Raw genomic sequence first — 15,652 nt, 5'->3', positions numbered from 1 at the left:
ACTTTGAGGTCACTAACATCATGCGCATGAAAGTCATGACCTCATTTTTGACCAGAAAAGTTGCAGCGAACGCAGATTTTTTTCAATAAAAAATACCAATGATGATTATCTCTTCGGGACAAGATAAACATGAACGAATGCAGTCTTTTCTTACATTACTGGTGAAATCGAAGCACGTATTTCTTTAGTAAGCATGATGCTCTTGTGCATACATGAACTTTATTATTCATTTTCTTCCCAAACACAAAACTATAGCGTTCCCAAGCGTGTACTGGTCGTCTTTTTTTTTTTGCATTCGTTCCAGAGTTCGCTTACGCATGCGTGACAGAAAGGCTGGTTTTGAAAAAAAAATAAATAAAGGCTAAAATAATGCACTGATTATAGGAGATTAAGACGCACAAATTCAGTAATAAATAAAAGTAAAGGAGAGATGCAAAAAAACCCTGAGAAGTGTGAGGAGCAGTGAAGAGAGTCAGAAAGCAGTGCGCAATGTTATGCAGCCAGCGTGTGCAGTGTGGTGCGCAGCAAATGAGAAAAAAAAACGCTCGGTTGCAACCAGACATAGCAGCAACAGTCTGCCCCGCGTGAGTCGACAGAGTTTGTTAAAAGCCATGGAGAGTGTTTCGTTTTCGAAGCCAAACAATCTCTTCGAGCGAGTGTTACTATACGAAAGAAAAAAAAAAGTGCTGGTGCCTTCAAGCAGACTGTCGCCAGAATAGCTGTGCTTCACGTCGATTTGGTGGAGTTGGCACAAATGCTGCCGCAGGTGAGCCTTAGTAACCAGCATCAGAAAGATAGAAAGAAGGGTGGACGTGCACCTGGTAACGTTCTGATCTTAAGCACTCGCCATTAGCTTCGCCTCAAAACGAAGAGCATCTTAACGCTTCTTACTTTTCGTAGCTTTTTTGTCGTCGTATGAGAAACAGTGTTTCCGAGCTTTTTATTTATGGTGGACCAAACGAATGATGTGCACTCGAGCTGACGCGAGAGCACATCTTCGCTAGTCCGAAAATATACGCTACTGCGCCCACGTCGGTATGTTCGACGTGTTCGTAATAATATTAGTGTATTGACTTAAGTTGCGAAAGTGAAGTAAATGTGAAAACAAAAAAAAATGTTACACCGACTGGCGTTCACGGAATCGATTCGAAGCTGTTTTTGTATGCCAGGCCGAACATAAAAAAATTCATGAAGGCTGTAGCTGTACTTGTCCTATAAACAACGGAAATACCAGCACCTTGAAGCTGAAAGCCGGTTTTGCTTACTTATTTTTCTTCAAACGGAGAGCACGACAGAAACATCGCATGATCGGCATGGTCCAGTGTTGTGGCACCGCCGCTCCATGGCTATCAAACATGATACCCAAGGCCACACACGACAATGCCCTTAACGCACGGGCCAGTGACTGCGGGTTCGTGCTTTTAGGGCGCCATCTGTGGACGTTATTTGCACTGCAACGATTACGTGACGTCCGCATTGGAGCCAGTCGCGAGCCAAGAAGGCTGCCGCCCGGGCAACAGCTGCGCGTCGTGTGAAGTCAAGAGTGAAGCCAGCAGGGCGTCGCACGGGGCTGCTGACCGAGTCTCAGGTGAGAGCGGGGAGGGAGAGGGCGTTGCGCTGCGTGACACATTATACGCTGCTCAAGCGTTGCCTCATCTCGCCATCTCGAATTACTGTGGAGACATCGATCTGCCAAACAGGGACCGTCGCTGAGCAACTTTAATGTGCTATTTCACGGAGGCGCGAGTGTACTGTAAAAATAGGTGGTAAATGTGGCAACGACGAGCTTTCATCATGTTCGGCCTTCGCCTCATGGCATCATGAGTGAGCGTAGCTTTTGGCCACGCTTTCCTTCGCATTATTTCTTGTGTGGAATTAGTGCATACAGGTTTTGATGATGCGTCAGTTAGCTCGGAGAAGCTTGCGCGTTTCAAGATTAGTGGAACCATGCTATTGTAGAATTTTCTTTTTTGGGGGGCGGGGGGGGGGGGGGTCGCAACAACACTCATGCCAGGTAACCGAGCCCCACCGTAATCGGTGACGTAGAAAATGAAATGTCATAACGTGAAACAAAAACAACTGATGTGATATGGACTTCAGACATCTTTAGTTCAGTGAAAGCTAGACAGCGCCTCCTGGCGCTGTCTAGCTTTCACTTAACTACCCAGTTTCGTCGACATCGGCGTATAAGGGCTGCAAAAAAAAAAGTGCCCCAAGAATAAAAAGACACGAAGAAATGCTTCGTGGTTCATCACTAATTGCCATAAAACGCGTGCGCACATGGAAACTTGCAGACGACGGACACTTTTACTTCTTGCTATAAAATGCAACATCACGGCTAATGTTTATCGCGCCTACCCATCTTTGATCATTTCTCTCACTACGCTATGCGTTATGGCGCTGCTGTCACAGCAGGAAGTGTGTCATAGCGTTTTGGCGCTGCTGTCACAGCAGCGCCTTGCCTGTATATAGGCGAATCGCGCTATTTCTGCCAAAACAGAACAGCTAATTTCGTGTTCTTTTTCGTTTTCTGTACATTTTTTGCACTTTCTGCACCCCGTATTAACATAGTTTTGCGAGATACACCCTGAATATTGTAGTGGAAACATGCATTACTATTCAAGTTCATGAGAGTGCATACACCCAGCATTTTTAGCGATCGTGTACAAATGAAAGTGGCCCATCCGAATGTTCCAAGGTTGATAATTTTCAAGGATCACTGTTGCTCTAAAAACGACCCTTTATTCCGTACCATGTACGTCTAGGGCTAAGTTTCTTTTTGTATGCGCTGCAAAATATGTTCAGATTCATTCATGCTGAACACACGCTGAACTCACTTTGCAATATGCAACCATGCGCTTCTCTCACAGTGCCAACATATTTGTCTGCGAAAGCAACGTCAATGAATGATAAAGTCCGCATTATAATGCATTGTTCGTGTATAACACGAGGCTATGAACCTATGTTTTCTCACAGACGACGCGGAAAATCATGTTGAGTGCGACGTCGACGGGCTGTAATCTTCCGCCCAATACACTCGAATAATCAAACAAAAAATTGCGCTTCTGGTCGTTCGCAGGAGCATGAAATTTTCGCCCTAATCGGGCAAACACAACGCAGCTATTACAACATCCCTCTTACGCCTCAAACTCCAAACACAATCACGCAGTCTTCGTTCTCTTTGGAAACACGCCTCAAAGCGCAGATGATCTGCGATTAGCCGGAGCACCACGCCTAATGCGACGGTGCCTCAGAAAAGCCCGTGAGAGGCGAGCGGACGCTGAGCCGGTGACGTGAGCGTGCTTATCTTCAGCGCAGCCCGATCGTCACGGGAAGCTTCCGATGGCGGCAAGATGTTCGCGCGCGTCTCATCTTTTGCCTGTAAGCTTCGCCGGCAGCGCAACAAGCAGCCCCACGACTCGGGACAAATGAGCCATTCTTGCTTAAAGGCTCTCACCCGAGCTCTCTCTCCCTCTCGACACCCTCGAACGTCATTCATAATCGGGCAAGAAACAAGCCATTTCTCGCCTCCCCGCTGCCTTTTCCCTGCACTGGCCTGTAACGAACTTCATCAGCCTTCGTCGCCTTCGTTTCTTGAGCTCTTCTTTCTTTTGTTTCGAAACAAACGCGCCGAGAGGAAGAATTGAACTGTGGCTATGAAGGAGCACGAGCTCGATATCAAGTGTTCCTTGCTGCTATGGCTTTCTTTTTTTTCCCTTCCAGATATTGAGTCGTTTCCGAAGTTTCCTTCAAGCAAAGTAGGGAGCAAAGGAGATACGCTATTATAGAAAGGATGGTGAGCTTCCCCCCTCCTTTTTCTTTTTTTTTTCTGTTGAAGCTCTCGTGTTCTTATAAGCAACCATCTCTCTGTGTTTTCTTTCGATACTCGGGAGGTACGAACACGCGCCGTTACAATATACACGAATTTCTTCATAACATGTGCTACCAAGCAGTAATAACAAGAAAACGCGACCCCCCCCCCCCCCTCCATATGAAGAAAAACGTAAAAACGTTTCGAGACAAGAAAACAAACAGAAATAGGACCGCCAGCTTGGTGCACAGTAGTCGTTCTTATCTCGAAATTTCAGCAGGTTTTCGGGAATTAAAGAGGCTCAAGTCATTTGTTAGCGGCTCCTCTGCGCGCAAGTGCGCTCAGTTCGCCGAGTTTGGCCCGCTGATAAACGGGTTGGTTCCTGATGACCTCTCCATTAGCTGGCGCTCTCTAAAGACCCTACCACCGCTTGAGAACCCTTTCGGCGTGTAGCACTGGCTGCTTGCACCCCTCCTCCCTTTCCAGCGCTCTGCCAAGCTCCTACCCCAATTCCTTTTTTTTTTGTTGCTATTTTTTGACCCTGTTCTGAAGCCTTTATTCAGCCATACCTCTCTTGTTCACCTTTGCGTAATTCTTTTCTTCATTTAATTTTGCTAGAAAGCCCAGATAGAAATTTCAGCGCGTCGTTGAGGTGAAAGTGGAGAAAAAAATTACAGCTTCAATTTTTTTATTTTTGAAACGTCAATCATCTCAGGGGATTCCGCTGCGTGCATGTGCTTATCGCCTTTTACTTTCATCTCCTCTTATTGCTCGAACTGAGCACACTTGTTATCGCCGAGGTAATCGACGTTTCAAGCTTCTGGAACCCGGTAATGTATCCTTACTGGATCATAAGCAATATGCAGGAGCAATGCATGAAACAGGCAGATCAGAAAATCGAAATTTCTATGTGGTTAAATAATTGCGCAGAATCAGACTTGAAAATAAACAGTGGCATTTATTAAGCTATTTTTTAAATCAATTTGCATTCGCCATCACCAACGCCTGTATATTTCGCAACAGGGTTACCATCAGACAGCATGCTTTGCCTCCGGTCGACTAAAATGAAATAGCAAAAAGCGGGTCCCGCAATTTGACGACTCCCTAATATTCTCGACGACTTCATAAGCTTTAGGCAAGAAGCGCGGTTCGATTCTCTCAGGTTTGTTTTAATCAGTTTGTTTCCTTCATCTTGTTAGCACGAGTAAACAATAAGAAGAAATGTGATCATATCTGAAATCAGCTGTTGTAAACCCCATATGGTTTGAAAGTTTAATGCCGTGACACGTTTAACTGTCGATCTTTTGTGTCCACACCTCTCAGCTTAAGTACGATGCAGAGACTGCGCTTTAATATTTATTTTCGGTGGGACAGAAGGAAAAGGAATTTGCCATCACGCATGTTGTCAGCATTTACATACATGCTAAACCTATGAATATACCCATAGAAAAATTTAGGACACGAATATTTGCCAGTGGACGTTCGAGGAACTCGATCCGCCGTTATGAACCAATGCAGAAAAATTAGCCACTTATCACTTTCAACAGCCTAGGCACGTGCATTCCACTGGGAGGGAAGAATCTGACTGTATCTAAATTGATTCTCTATCGTATGAATATCACTAGCCTTCGGCCAACTAAACCATTTATGGCATCACATCAGCACAGCGCTGTACAAGTATACGGAGAATCAAAAAGGAAGAAACAGAGAGGGCCATCTGTTGCCCTAAGGGTGATCCAATTATCCGCACACCAGCGCCCCTTGCAGGATAATGACAACAATAACAAGAAAAAAAATATGTTAAAAAAACGCGAAGTATTGTACGAAGCCTCGTCTGCTAACACTACTGCCGATGCACGCACGCGCTCTGGCGTGTACGGTTGGCTGCACCACGAGATCGCGTCAAAAAGAATGGTCGCAATCGCCGCACGTGCCACGCTTCCGAGATCACCGACGCGGTCGTGCACTTGCGGCAGGGAGCACAACCGTCGCCACAATAGAAAAGAACAACACGCAGGCAAAAAAAGATGTACTAAAGAAACTGCAGCACGACGCTGATGACAGTTTTACACGCGGAAGGCGCATGCGCGACGTCCCAGCGACATGGAGAGCTAAAAGTCTCCGTATGCTGCCTCTACGGGCGCAAAAGCAAGCATATAAAAACGTTTTATCTTACCGATGCCCGACAGACTTGTCTTTTTTGTTCGCTTCGCTTTCTGCCAATCATGAAAGAGCGATTAGTTCTGGGAGGGACCGGACAAACGCTGTACGAAACTCTTCCCACGAAAAAAAATTCTGCTCCCGTATTTTCGGTCGTAGCGCGGCGTTTTACGCTGCTCTAATCGACCCTCGGCGGTGTCGCCCCCTAGCTGCCGTTATCGCTGAACGCACCGCTTCTACGCGAAATATACAGGAAAAAAAAAAGAGGGGGGGGGGGGAGGCATGGCACCGAGAGATGCCACCGGTGATAGCGGCGCTGGATGGCGTCAGCAATGGAAGTTGTACAACGCGCGCGGTTTCGGACAACGAGCACGTTGACGCAGCCATTCTGTGGTCGGCACGGAGGTCCGTCTGAAACGAGTATCGTGATGCGCATGTTCAATGCGAACGGCGGTCGCGCCCGAGCGCGAGTTGTATCGCAACCGGTGCGATATGCGGCGCCTATAGTACGTGAAACGTTTGCATACAAGTGTGAGTCCTAAATTCGGTGCATTTGCGGATACTTCGACCCTCTCTGAGCTTAGAAGAGTGAGCTCAGCTAGTTAGTTACTCTGGGGCTTTCTTGAATCGCGCTTGTACGCTGATGTGAAACTGACCAAACAAATCGCTGTACATGTGATACTGGTGTGCCTCGAGGTGGGCCAAGCGCACAATCAACCTTGACACCACTGTCGTTACTTTCTCTACTCGAGGCCTGTCATCGGGAAATCCGTCAATCTAGACACGGTTTACGCGTACTATTATCGTTTTTCTACCAAGCACTTCGTCGCCGTTTCGGTTAGAGAACAACGCGGCCAAAACTCCTCGACATGCCTCTACTAAGTGCGAGCACGTGATTGTGAACTCCTGAGAAAGACATCAAAATATGGCACGGCACACTGGCGATGCTAACCTTTCGGGAACGCTCGTTCTGACAGAGCCATCGTGACCCTCAAGGAGCGAGGCGAGAACCGTGGACTCGGGGTTCGGTGGCCGCCGCTCGTGTCTCCACGCACGGCTGCAGTGTAGGCCGCAGCCGCCGACTATTTCGGTGGCAATCGCGGCTCAAACTTCGCGGAATCGGAGTCGGCGGTCCTAAAAATGCACCCTTCCTGCACGCACAAAACGCTCAAATATTTACGTCTGGCGCGTGTTTTCTTACCAGGAACTGACGGGTAAACAGATTCCCGGCCCGTGGTTCTCAATGACGCGAACAAAGCGTTATAAGCCTTGCTGCTTTCACTCGCGTCCCCTTCCTTTTGTCGCCCCCTCTCCGTCACCTCGCGAACGCACTGGTGTGCCAGGGGTGCGTACATAGGAGAGTGGTCTTCGTGGCCTTTCCCAGTTTTGCACCCTCGTGGGTTCAGTCCATGTACGCAAGCATGCAGAGCGACCAGCGCAAGCACACAACGTGGCTCGCTTATTTCTCAGCGCTTGGGCGTTGCGGACACGGTCGGAGAACGCTCGGCGCTGGGACAGCACAACGCGCCATCTCTCCACTGTTATTTCTTTTTTTCCCCAGGCCCTGCCTCTTCCTTTTCGGTGAGATATGCGCGCCGAGCCCGTGCGCAGGAAATGCAAACGATCGCGTTCGCAGAACGCGTGCCCCGAAAGGCATTGAACGCTGGGAGCAGTTTGAACGCAGCTTGCCCGATCGCTTCAGGGAAGCTCCTGGCTGCACCGACTCGTATCCACGGAGAGACAAGAAGGCGCCTTGCTTCCGCGTTTATGTCTGATTGTATGAACCTTGGCGGAATAATTGGCTGCAGAGCGAATAACACGTGAGCACGCGATGCCGAAAAGTGTATCTTGCGCTCGTAAGCTGCACCGAAGCAGTGTCACTTGCAACCCAGGCAGTCTGTGAAACTCTTTTGGCTCGTTACAGCAGTATCTTAATTTCATTCAGTTTAATCACTTCGAATTTCATTGTTACACCTCCTATCTTGTTCAGGCGTCGAGAAATGCAGTGCTGTTTGAAATAAGTCATGTATAGGCAGTTGTCATGTTCATATGTCACATATTCATATTGCGCAGCACATTGCTGCCGAAAAGTATCCGGCTGACCAACGTGCACGCGAGAAGTGGCTCATTTAAAGATCAATATCCGTAAGTATATATTGACATTTACGTATATAAACTCGATCATTGACTCGCGCACAGCCGTAATGAAGTGGAAATAAACGATTTAAGCACTGATGTAGCCATGGAAGAAATTCGATAGGAGAATCTAAAGCCAAACAAAAAGAAGTCCCCGCGTTCATAAGAATCATTGGGAGGAATATCTTGCACTATAATAACAGCTTATGTATGCTAATAAGCCACGTGTAGATTTGATATGACGAACATTTTGCGGTGGTGCGCGCAGTAACTTGTGGCATCAACGCTGAATTCGGAAGTAGTTTCTCGAGCTTAACGTTCACACCACGCACGTTTGCTGGATTTCAAGGAATGAAAATCAAAACGCACATCGTCGAGAGCCGTCAACACGCAAGCTAGTGAGGATAGTCGCACCTTAAAGGACGCCCCCCCCCCTCCCCCTCTTATTCGAAAGCAATTCATTTTGGCCATTTATAACGAAATGAACGCATTGATTGAACACATGTCTGCTGTCATTGTTAGATTTTGCAATACCGCTGACTTTCTCGTGCATAAACTTGTGTATTGTGCTAACGCTGCGATTTCTGTTCATGGCGGTGTTCCTTCATCATTGTCGTTTTTACACACACGGTGGCGCTGATTTGGGTCATTACCGATAAAAGTACTGCGAGTTTTATGTCGCATCTGTGAACCTAAACACCACCCCTTGATTTTTAAAAGCGACTCCTCCGAAAAAAGACTAATTGAACACCCAAACAGAAGATTATTATTATTATTATTATTATTATTATTATTATTATTATTATTATTATTATTATTATTATTATTATTATTATTATTATTATTATTATTATTATTATTATTATTATTATTATTTTATTGAAATAAAACTCGCGAGGAAATAACTTGCCACGAAAAGCTAAATTACTTGCATCGTCTCTGCGCCACTTTGCCCAAAGCCTCCTGTTTGTCATCGCCAGATGAGGGACACCCATCATCCCTAACCCGGGCGTCTCTGTTCTGAAGACAAATTGATTTAAACTGAGCTAACCCAGAGTTCCTTGCTTTTGCAAAAGCCCATTTACTGTTCTTATACACACGAGCTTCTTTTACGCTAAGCAGAAACGCGTAACTTTTCCGCGCAGTGCATCGCAGCGAAAGAGAGACATGTAGACATACGCACCCACACGACCTCCCTCATCCTATGTGCAGTTAGTACATCAAAAAAATAACAAAAAAAACAAATGAAGGGTTTCGAAAGGGACGTCAAGAAAAGGCGAGTTAGTAGGAAGTTGTGCCTCCAGCCGTCGTCATAAGTGCAGAGTCCCGCCACCTCCGGCAGCAGAGCGTTGGTGCGCTGTGCAAGTATTACGCGCGCAAAAAAGCAGCCGGTGAACAGAAGCGATTTCCAGCGCTCCGTCCACACGAAAGACGAAGAGAGGAAGGAGGCGAGTGATACGTGACGCTTGTGCATCATAAGTGCAACTCAGATGGCTTTTCGTTTCGAAAGATTGATTCGTTGCGCATGGAATGCCTGCTCTACATAGCTACGCGGTCTGCAACACTTTCGAGCAACACACCTGCTTCGGCAACTTGCTGCATGCGTTAACTATGAACATGGGGTGGTCTTCTGAGTTGCACTTCTGAAATGGTGCAAATAAAACCAGAGGAAGGCAGATTGAAGCGAGGAGGAGCACGCTGCTTCTCGCCTTTGCCTGCCTTAGCTATTCGCGCTAACTGTAATCAACCTGCGCAGAACGTTAGCCCTCAGACTGCACCATTAATCACGTCCCAAGACATCCTTGAATGCGCATAGAGACGGCGTAGCGAAGTAAAAGTCGCCCTCATTGAACATGGACAAGAAGTGTGTAACTCTGCACGCGCAGTAATGGTATACCTTTATTCGTGACATTTCCTCGCAACTACCTATTCCTTTAATTATTCTTTTTTTTTGCACTGTACGAACAACCTAGTAAATCTCTGCTTGCTATATCTTTCTGTTATTACTCTTCACGGAAGCTCGTAAAATAATTTTTAGTCCCTTTTAAGGCACTCAGTGTAGACGTTTTGCTTTCAGGGTGATTGACGTGCATAATCGTGCAGTCTTTGGCTTGCCAGCTGAATGTTAATCATGATACCTTGAAACTGGGAATCACTGGTAAGCTTGCTGACTTACCACCGATTGATGGTTGTTAAAAAATGCATTCAGATTTTTCTTCTGGAGCGAGAGATTCAAAGCAAGCGTGGAAACTTTTTACTGGACATCTCTATTCAGGCGTGAGTGCGTGCTGTGAATGAAGGACCGAATGCATTTGGTTTCACGCATATAGTTGGCATCTGATGTTAATAGATTTGACCAGACTCGTACGGTGGGTTTTTGGAGCCAAATATGTAAATTTCTTTCACTTACGCCGTCCTCAAACCAATCAGTGATTCCCTTTCACTGACCAAGCGAGCTGACCACTACGGCACGCCCAACGGAATACGACGGGACTACTCATTGCCATTGAAAGAAACGGCGCAGACAAACAGAACAAGACAAACTGGCCAGCGCCAAGTACAATGTTGTCCCGTTCGTTACAGCTGTTTCTTGCAATGAATGCCAACAAGCTCAAATTCAAACGCTGTCGAAGTAGCCACGACGGCTTCGCACTCACCGAGAGGCGGCGAGTAGACGGCGGTGGACTGCGAGTTGATGGTGGTCATGGCGACGTCGTATTCGGCCGGCTGCTTCTCCGCTGACGACACCACGGGGCTGAAGGCCTGCTCGAAGGCGCCGCCTTGCGATGGGGGCGCCGGTTGAGACGTCTGCGACGTCAGGTGATGGTACGGCGACCCGTTGCTCGTTGGCAGGTCCGCCATGCTGGCCTTCAGTTCGTCCTGCTTTGTCCACTTGGCCCACATCTGCGTGTCGACGCACAAGTTGCGCGCCCGTGAACAGATTTTCATTGTAAGGAACCGCTCCATTTAAAACAAAAGGAATGCTACCACATTTTAGCTACCACGTGATTTAACAGTGGCACGGTAAAATAATAATAACAACACTTGCTATTCAGCCTTAATGTTACATTCATTAACCGGCATGTCGGCAGACGCACGCGGGAAGTAAATCAAGCACGGACTGAAGAAGTGTTTACAGCAGGAACGCATGGATTTACGTGAGATTGTAGAACTATGCACGTTGTCCCATGTATGAACGACGCCGCGAGGCCTCTGCACGTGATTGCAGTCGGTTGGGCTTTCCGGTTCTTTGCGAACAGTGTGGTCAGACACTTTATGCGACTTGCAGTCACGCCCAATAGCATCGCGCAAATTTCGTTCGTTTCCGCGTAATCATTCATGGCATTCGATCTCGTACCTGTTCGGTAAACCAAGTGCGGTAACAAAAAGCACCACGAAAGGGTACTTGCGCAGTGTATACTTCATTTCTGTCGCCGTGCACCTTGCGTTTCTTGCGTATACGTCCATGGGTGATATGATGACGTACGTGTCCTGCCTACTGAGCTAATAGTCAATTTCGACACTATATCCACTTTTTGTAACATGATGCACTATACGACCAGTGATGGTGGTAAATATGAAGTGACCGCTTGAGGCCTAATTCAATTGAAAATGAATTGCAAGCGTACACATACACAAACACGCATATATACGCGACATTTCATTTTGCAGAACCATCGGGCAACGCTTCTTCTGAAAGTAATTGCTATGCGAAAGTTCTGCAAAGTGCGTATTCTACTTGAACCCTTATAATATGCTGAGTTGATGGAAGCAGCATTGAGCCTTAGTTTTTAGTCACCACTATTGGCGTACAAAAAGTCGAAATGATTCAGGTGAACCCACTCTGTTGATTCTGACGTAAATATTCATGAATCTGAGGTGATATATCGTTTTTTCATGTGTGTTCCTTGCGACTCTTTCTCGCTTACGAACACGTGGACAATATGCACTCTTTGTTGAATTGCCTTCACGTTCCTTCTCTACCGCAGCCCATTTAGAGCAGCAAAACACATGCAACTGAAGTAGTTTGAACTAAGGAGCACGGTGCTTCAAAAACGCATCACCATTCCTTTATACTTCATCAGTTATATGCGTGCAGAATACTTTGTATGCGTCTAGCTCAATGCGCTAGCAGGCAACGAGCTGCCACGGTCCATGTGGCAAAATGGGAGACACTATACTCACGTTGGGACTCAGGTTGGAGTAGATCTGCTCGCCGTTGTACTGCGCCCTGGAACGTTTAACTTCATCTTCGTGGATTCCGTGGTCACCGTTCATGTCTCGCGCCGAGTCGCCGTGCACTGCAATACAAGCAGAGCCGCTTGTATTATCACTGCTGTACAAGGTTCAACAAACGTACCAGTCTAATGGAACTTTCCATTCTGAATTCTCTTGGCTAAGTTATTAACTGTCAGCGCATATAGCTATGTACTTATCAAATTTCAGTCGAGTGGTGCTATAGGGGTCGACCTCGAAATCATAGCCTTGAAGTGGCTGTGAAGTTTGAACTCGAATACATGGCAGGTATGCCTCAACACACGATTGAAAGGTGAAGCAAAAGAGTCTTTGTTGTATGAAATGCATGATAACCAAATAATCACTTGTTCTTCATGCATTAAGTTCTATAGTCAACAAGCAAAATTTAAAATCAAATTCTTAATTACTTAGGTGTCCACTAGGAAGATGTGGTTCCGCTTATAACATATAACACCTAATTCAAAAGCGGAAGTAAATGGGATGATATCACTGTCCGTCACTTTGTTCTACCTTTTGGATACGGCTTTACCGTTTATGTCACTTAAGTCGTCTTAATCAGCTTCTATAGAGCTCACACACACACAAAATTATCTGAGGCATTGCAGCCACAACACTACCCGTGTTCTTTTTTCTTTCCCTCTCGCTTTTCGAATATACACCCAACAGGGAAGAGGTTTTGACAAAAAGCAGCTGTCAGCCGAGAGCCGGCACCTCAATCTCGCAATGGCGATAATGTTCGAACAAAACTTTTCTTATTCGGTCTTCCAACGCATTCGGGGAACACGTGTCTTCTTGAAGGGCGCAATAGAAAATCAGATTGTGGAAAGCGGGGCTATGTGAGAGGTACAGATTGAGAACAGAAAAGCCAAGGGAGCGACTACAGCAAAAAAAAAAAAAAAAAAAAAACGGGAAGAGTGCGTGGGAGAAGCGAACAGCTAGAGAGATACGGTGCCGCTAATGCATCCAACTAAATGGTGCGCGATATCGGCGCCCTTGCACATACACGGAAAGCGTGGCGCCACAAAATGATGCCTGCTGGGCCACTGGTACATACTTTAGTACGTCGCTTGCTCCACGCACGAACAAGGGGAGGTCGGCGGGAAACAAAAGAATAGGGCCCCAACACGTGCATCTGCGCATGCGCATGCCTAATCAGCCCTTGAACAGGCGCCCCGTTTACGCAGGCAAACTGCACGCGGCCGAGCGCGAGTCGGGAAGTTGCGCCCCCTGGGAACTGGCGCCGGAACTATTGGCGGCCTCTGATAAGCACCGCGACCCGCTCTGGCCTTCATTCTTTCTCCTCCAAGCGCAAGGGGCCTCCGCCCACCTCTTCCATCTTTCTTTGTCTTCTTTTACTATACCAAGCATTTGTCTCCCTTCTACGTGCTAACCGGAGGCTTTTATTTCGTCTCGTTTCCTTTCTCCCCGTTTCGTTCTTTGACCAGTTTCTCCTTCGTTGAAGACCTAGACTTCTCTAGGTCTTGCCCACCATGTACCCTCTAGTCTTGCTATCGTTCCTCTTCTCCATCCAGCAGTTCTTTAAGCACACCCGTGTTCTTATTTGGTCTCTGCCACCCGCGGAGTTTGATTGCAGATCGTATACGACGACGACGCTGCTTTAAATCACTATAGATGACGTTCCCGGAGCACGTCTTCCGAAAATTCAGTGACTGTGCACGTGAAAGCCTGGTTTTTTCTCGGATTCATTGCGCCTGAATGTTCGAACAAACCCGGCAGCAACTTTTACAACGAAAGGAAAAAAAAAACAGTTACGTATATAAGAAACTTCTTTTATGAAGCCTTTGTGAAGCTTACTTTTCTGTCTTCACCGCTAGCCACTCTCGCCCATTTCGCCCCAGCCCTCGAAGTCGCGCACGCTTCTTCTTTTTTTTTTTTGTAATTTCACATCATTGGAAGGATCCCTTCTTTGCGGTCCTGTTTCTCAAATCCACCTCTCAGGTATATATTTTTTTTACTACCCCCATTGTTATCATTACAATCATTTATTCGGCCCGCGCCGTCGTACCCTGGGGAACGTCATTTCATTCCTGCGGCGCCGATCGAGGTGCCGTAGTGCGGGCGCCCGAGTCGCTGAAGCGCGGCGCAGTAAAAGACCGCGCCGCAGCATTCATATCGCGCACAGCGCGCCAAAACCTAGATGAAGAGCGATCGACGTGCCAACGGCAGCCGCGGATACCAGCGCTATTTCTTTGCGACTTCTCGTTCCATCCCCTATTCTGCGCGAATGCCAGAGCGCTTTGATTCGAAATGGAATTGGAGAGGAAAGTTTTTTTTGCGGCGTGTGAGGAACCCTGCGTTTCCTGTTATTTCGAAAAAGCTGCCCCTCCCCTCCCAGGCGTACTATACCTAGTTTTGTATCCTCCTAAAACAGTGCGCCGGCATGAGAAATCGACGTGCACCGCAGTCAAGCAAATACGAGTGTCATATGGGTTTTACAATCGCGCCATACGTACAAGCCATATAGTTTGGTCGCTTCGTCATTTCTTTGTGCGCGAAGCAACATGCTCGCCGAATAACATTTGAACACCTGGCATAGTCTTCTTTCGCATTTTCTCTCTTCGTTTCTTGCGCGGAGATTATAGATATATATGTGGAGTTTAACGTCCTAAAACCACCATATGATTATGAGAGACGCCGTACTGAAGGGCTCCGGAAATTTTGACTGGTTCTTCAAAGTGCACACAAATCTGAGCACATGGGCCTACAACATCTTTGCATCCATCCTTTCGCGAAGATGACAGTGGGATGATAATCGGTGGGCTAGCTCACTTTTCTTGCAGAGCGCCTGAAGCTAAGTCAAAGCTTGACAAACACGCTCCAGCGATTCATTTCATGACTGTCAGAGCCCCTAGCATCAGTACATCTCATTTATTGAAAAACGCATCGTCACAATGCTCTCGCGATTTCACTGAATCTATCGTTCTTTCGGCAATTTCGCTCAAGTCCAGCGTCGCCCGCCAAAAGTCACTATCGACGCTTGCGTCACGAGCCGTCGAAACTGGAAGAAGAAGAGAGCGCAAGACTTTCGCTACAGTTTCCTCGGAGGCACTTTCCTATCGCTAGCAGGGGCTACAGCTTGCCCGACCTGCGAGCGCATGCCTGGTGAGTCTGAAAGCGCCTCGCCGACGAGTCCTTGAAGAAGACGAGCGCGATCCCGCTTCGGTACAGCCTGATGTCTCGCAAATAGCAGCTGCGCGCACGGCGCACAAAGCGGCCGCGTTGTCGCATGCACGCTAACTCTGGCCGCCGCCTCTGGGCAAGGCGGAG

At 47.2% G+C, this 15,652-nt stretch overlaps 1 protein-coding gene across 5 annotated transcripts in view; it reads right to left on the bottom strand.

The window, feature by feature from the left end:
• Nucleotides 1–15,652, bottom strand: part of sv (paired box protein shaven) — a 223,364-nt gene that overhangs the window by 17,770 nt on the left and 189,942 nt on the right. For all 5 annotated transcript variants that reach the window (XM_075879448.1, XM_075879452.1, XM_075879450.1 and 2 more), the window contains 2 exons: nt 12,293–12,408; nt 10,765–11,011 (listed from right to left, as the gene is read on the bottom strand). In XM_075879448.1, the coding sequence (XP_075735563.1) occupies nt 10,765–11,011; nt 12,293–12,408 (363 nt within the window). The remainder of the gene's footprint in view (nt 1–10,764; nt 11,012–12,292; nt 12,409–15,652) is intronic.

This window comes from Rhipicephalus microplus, chromosome X, assembly GCF_043290135.1.
Source record: "Rhipicephalus microplus isolate Deutch F79 chromosome X, USDA_Rmic, whole genome shotgun sequence".
Taxonomy (NCBI): Eukaryota; Metazoa; Arthropoda; class Arachnida; order Ixodida; family Ixodidae; genus Rhipicephalus; species Rhipicephalus microplus.
The sequence above is the reverse complement of the archived record's forward strand: the minus strand, read 5'-3'. Positions and strand labels throughout refer to the sequence as shown.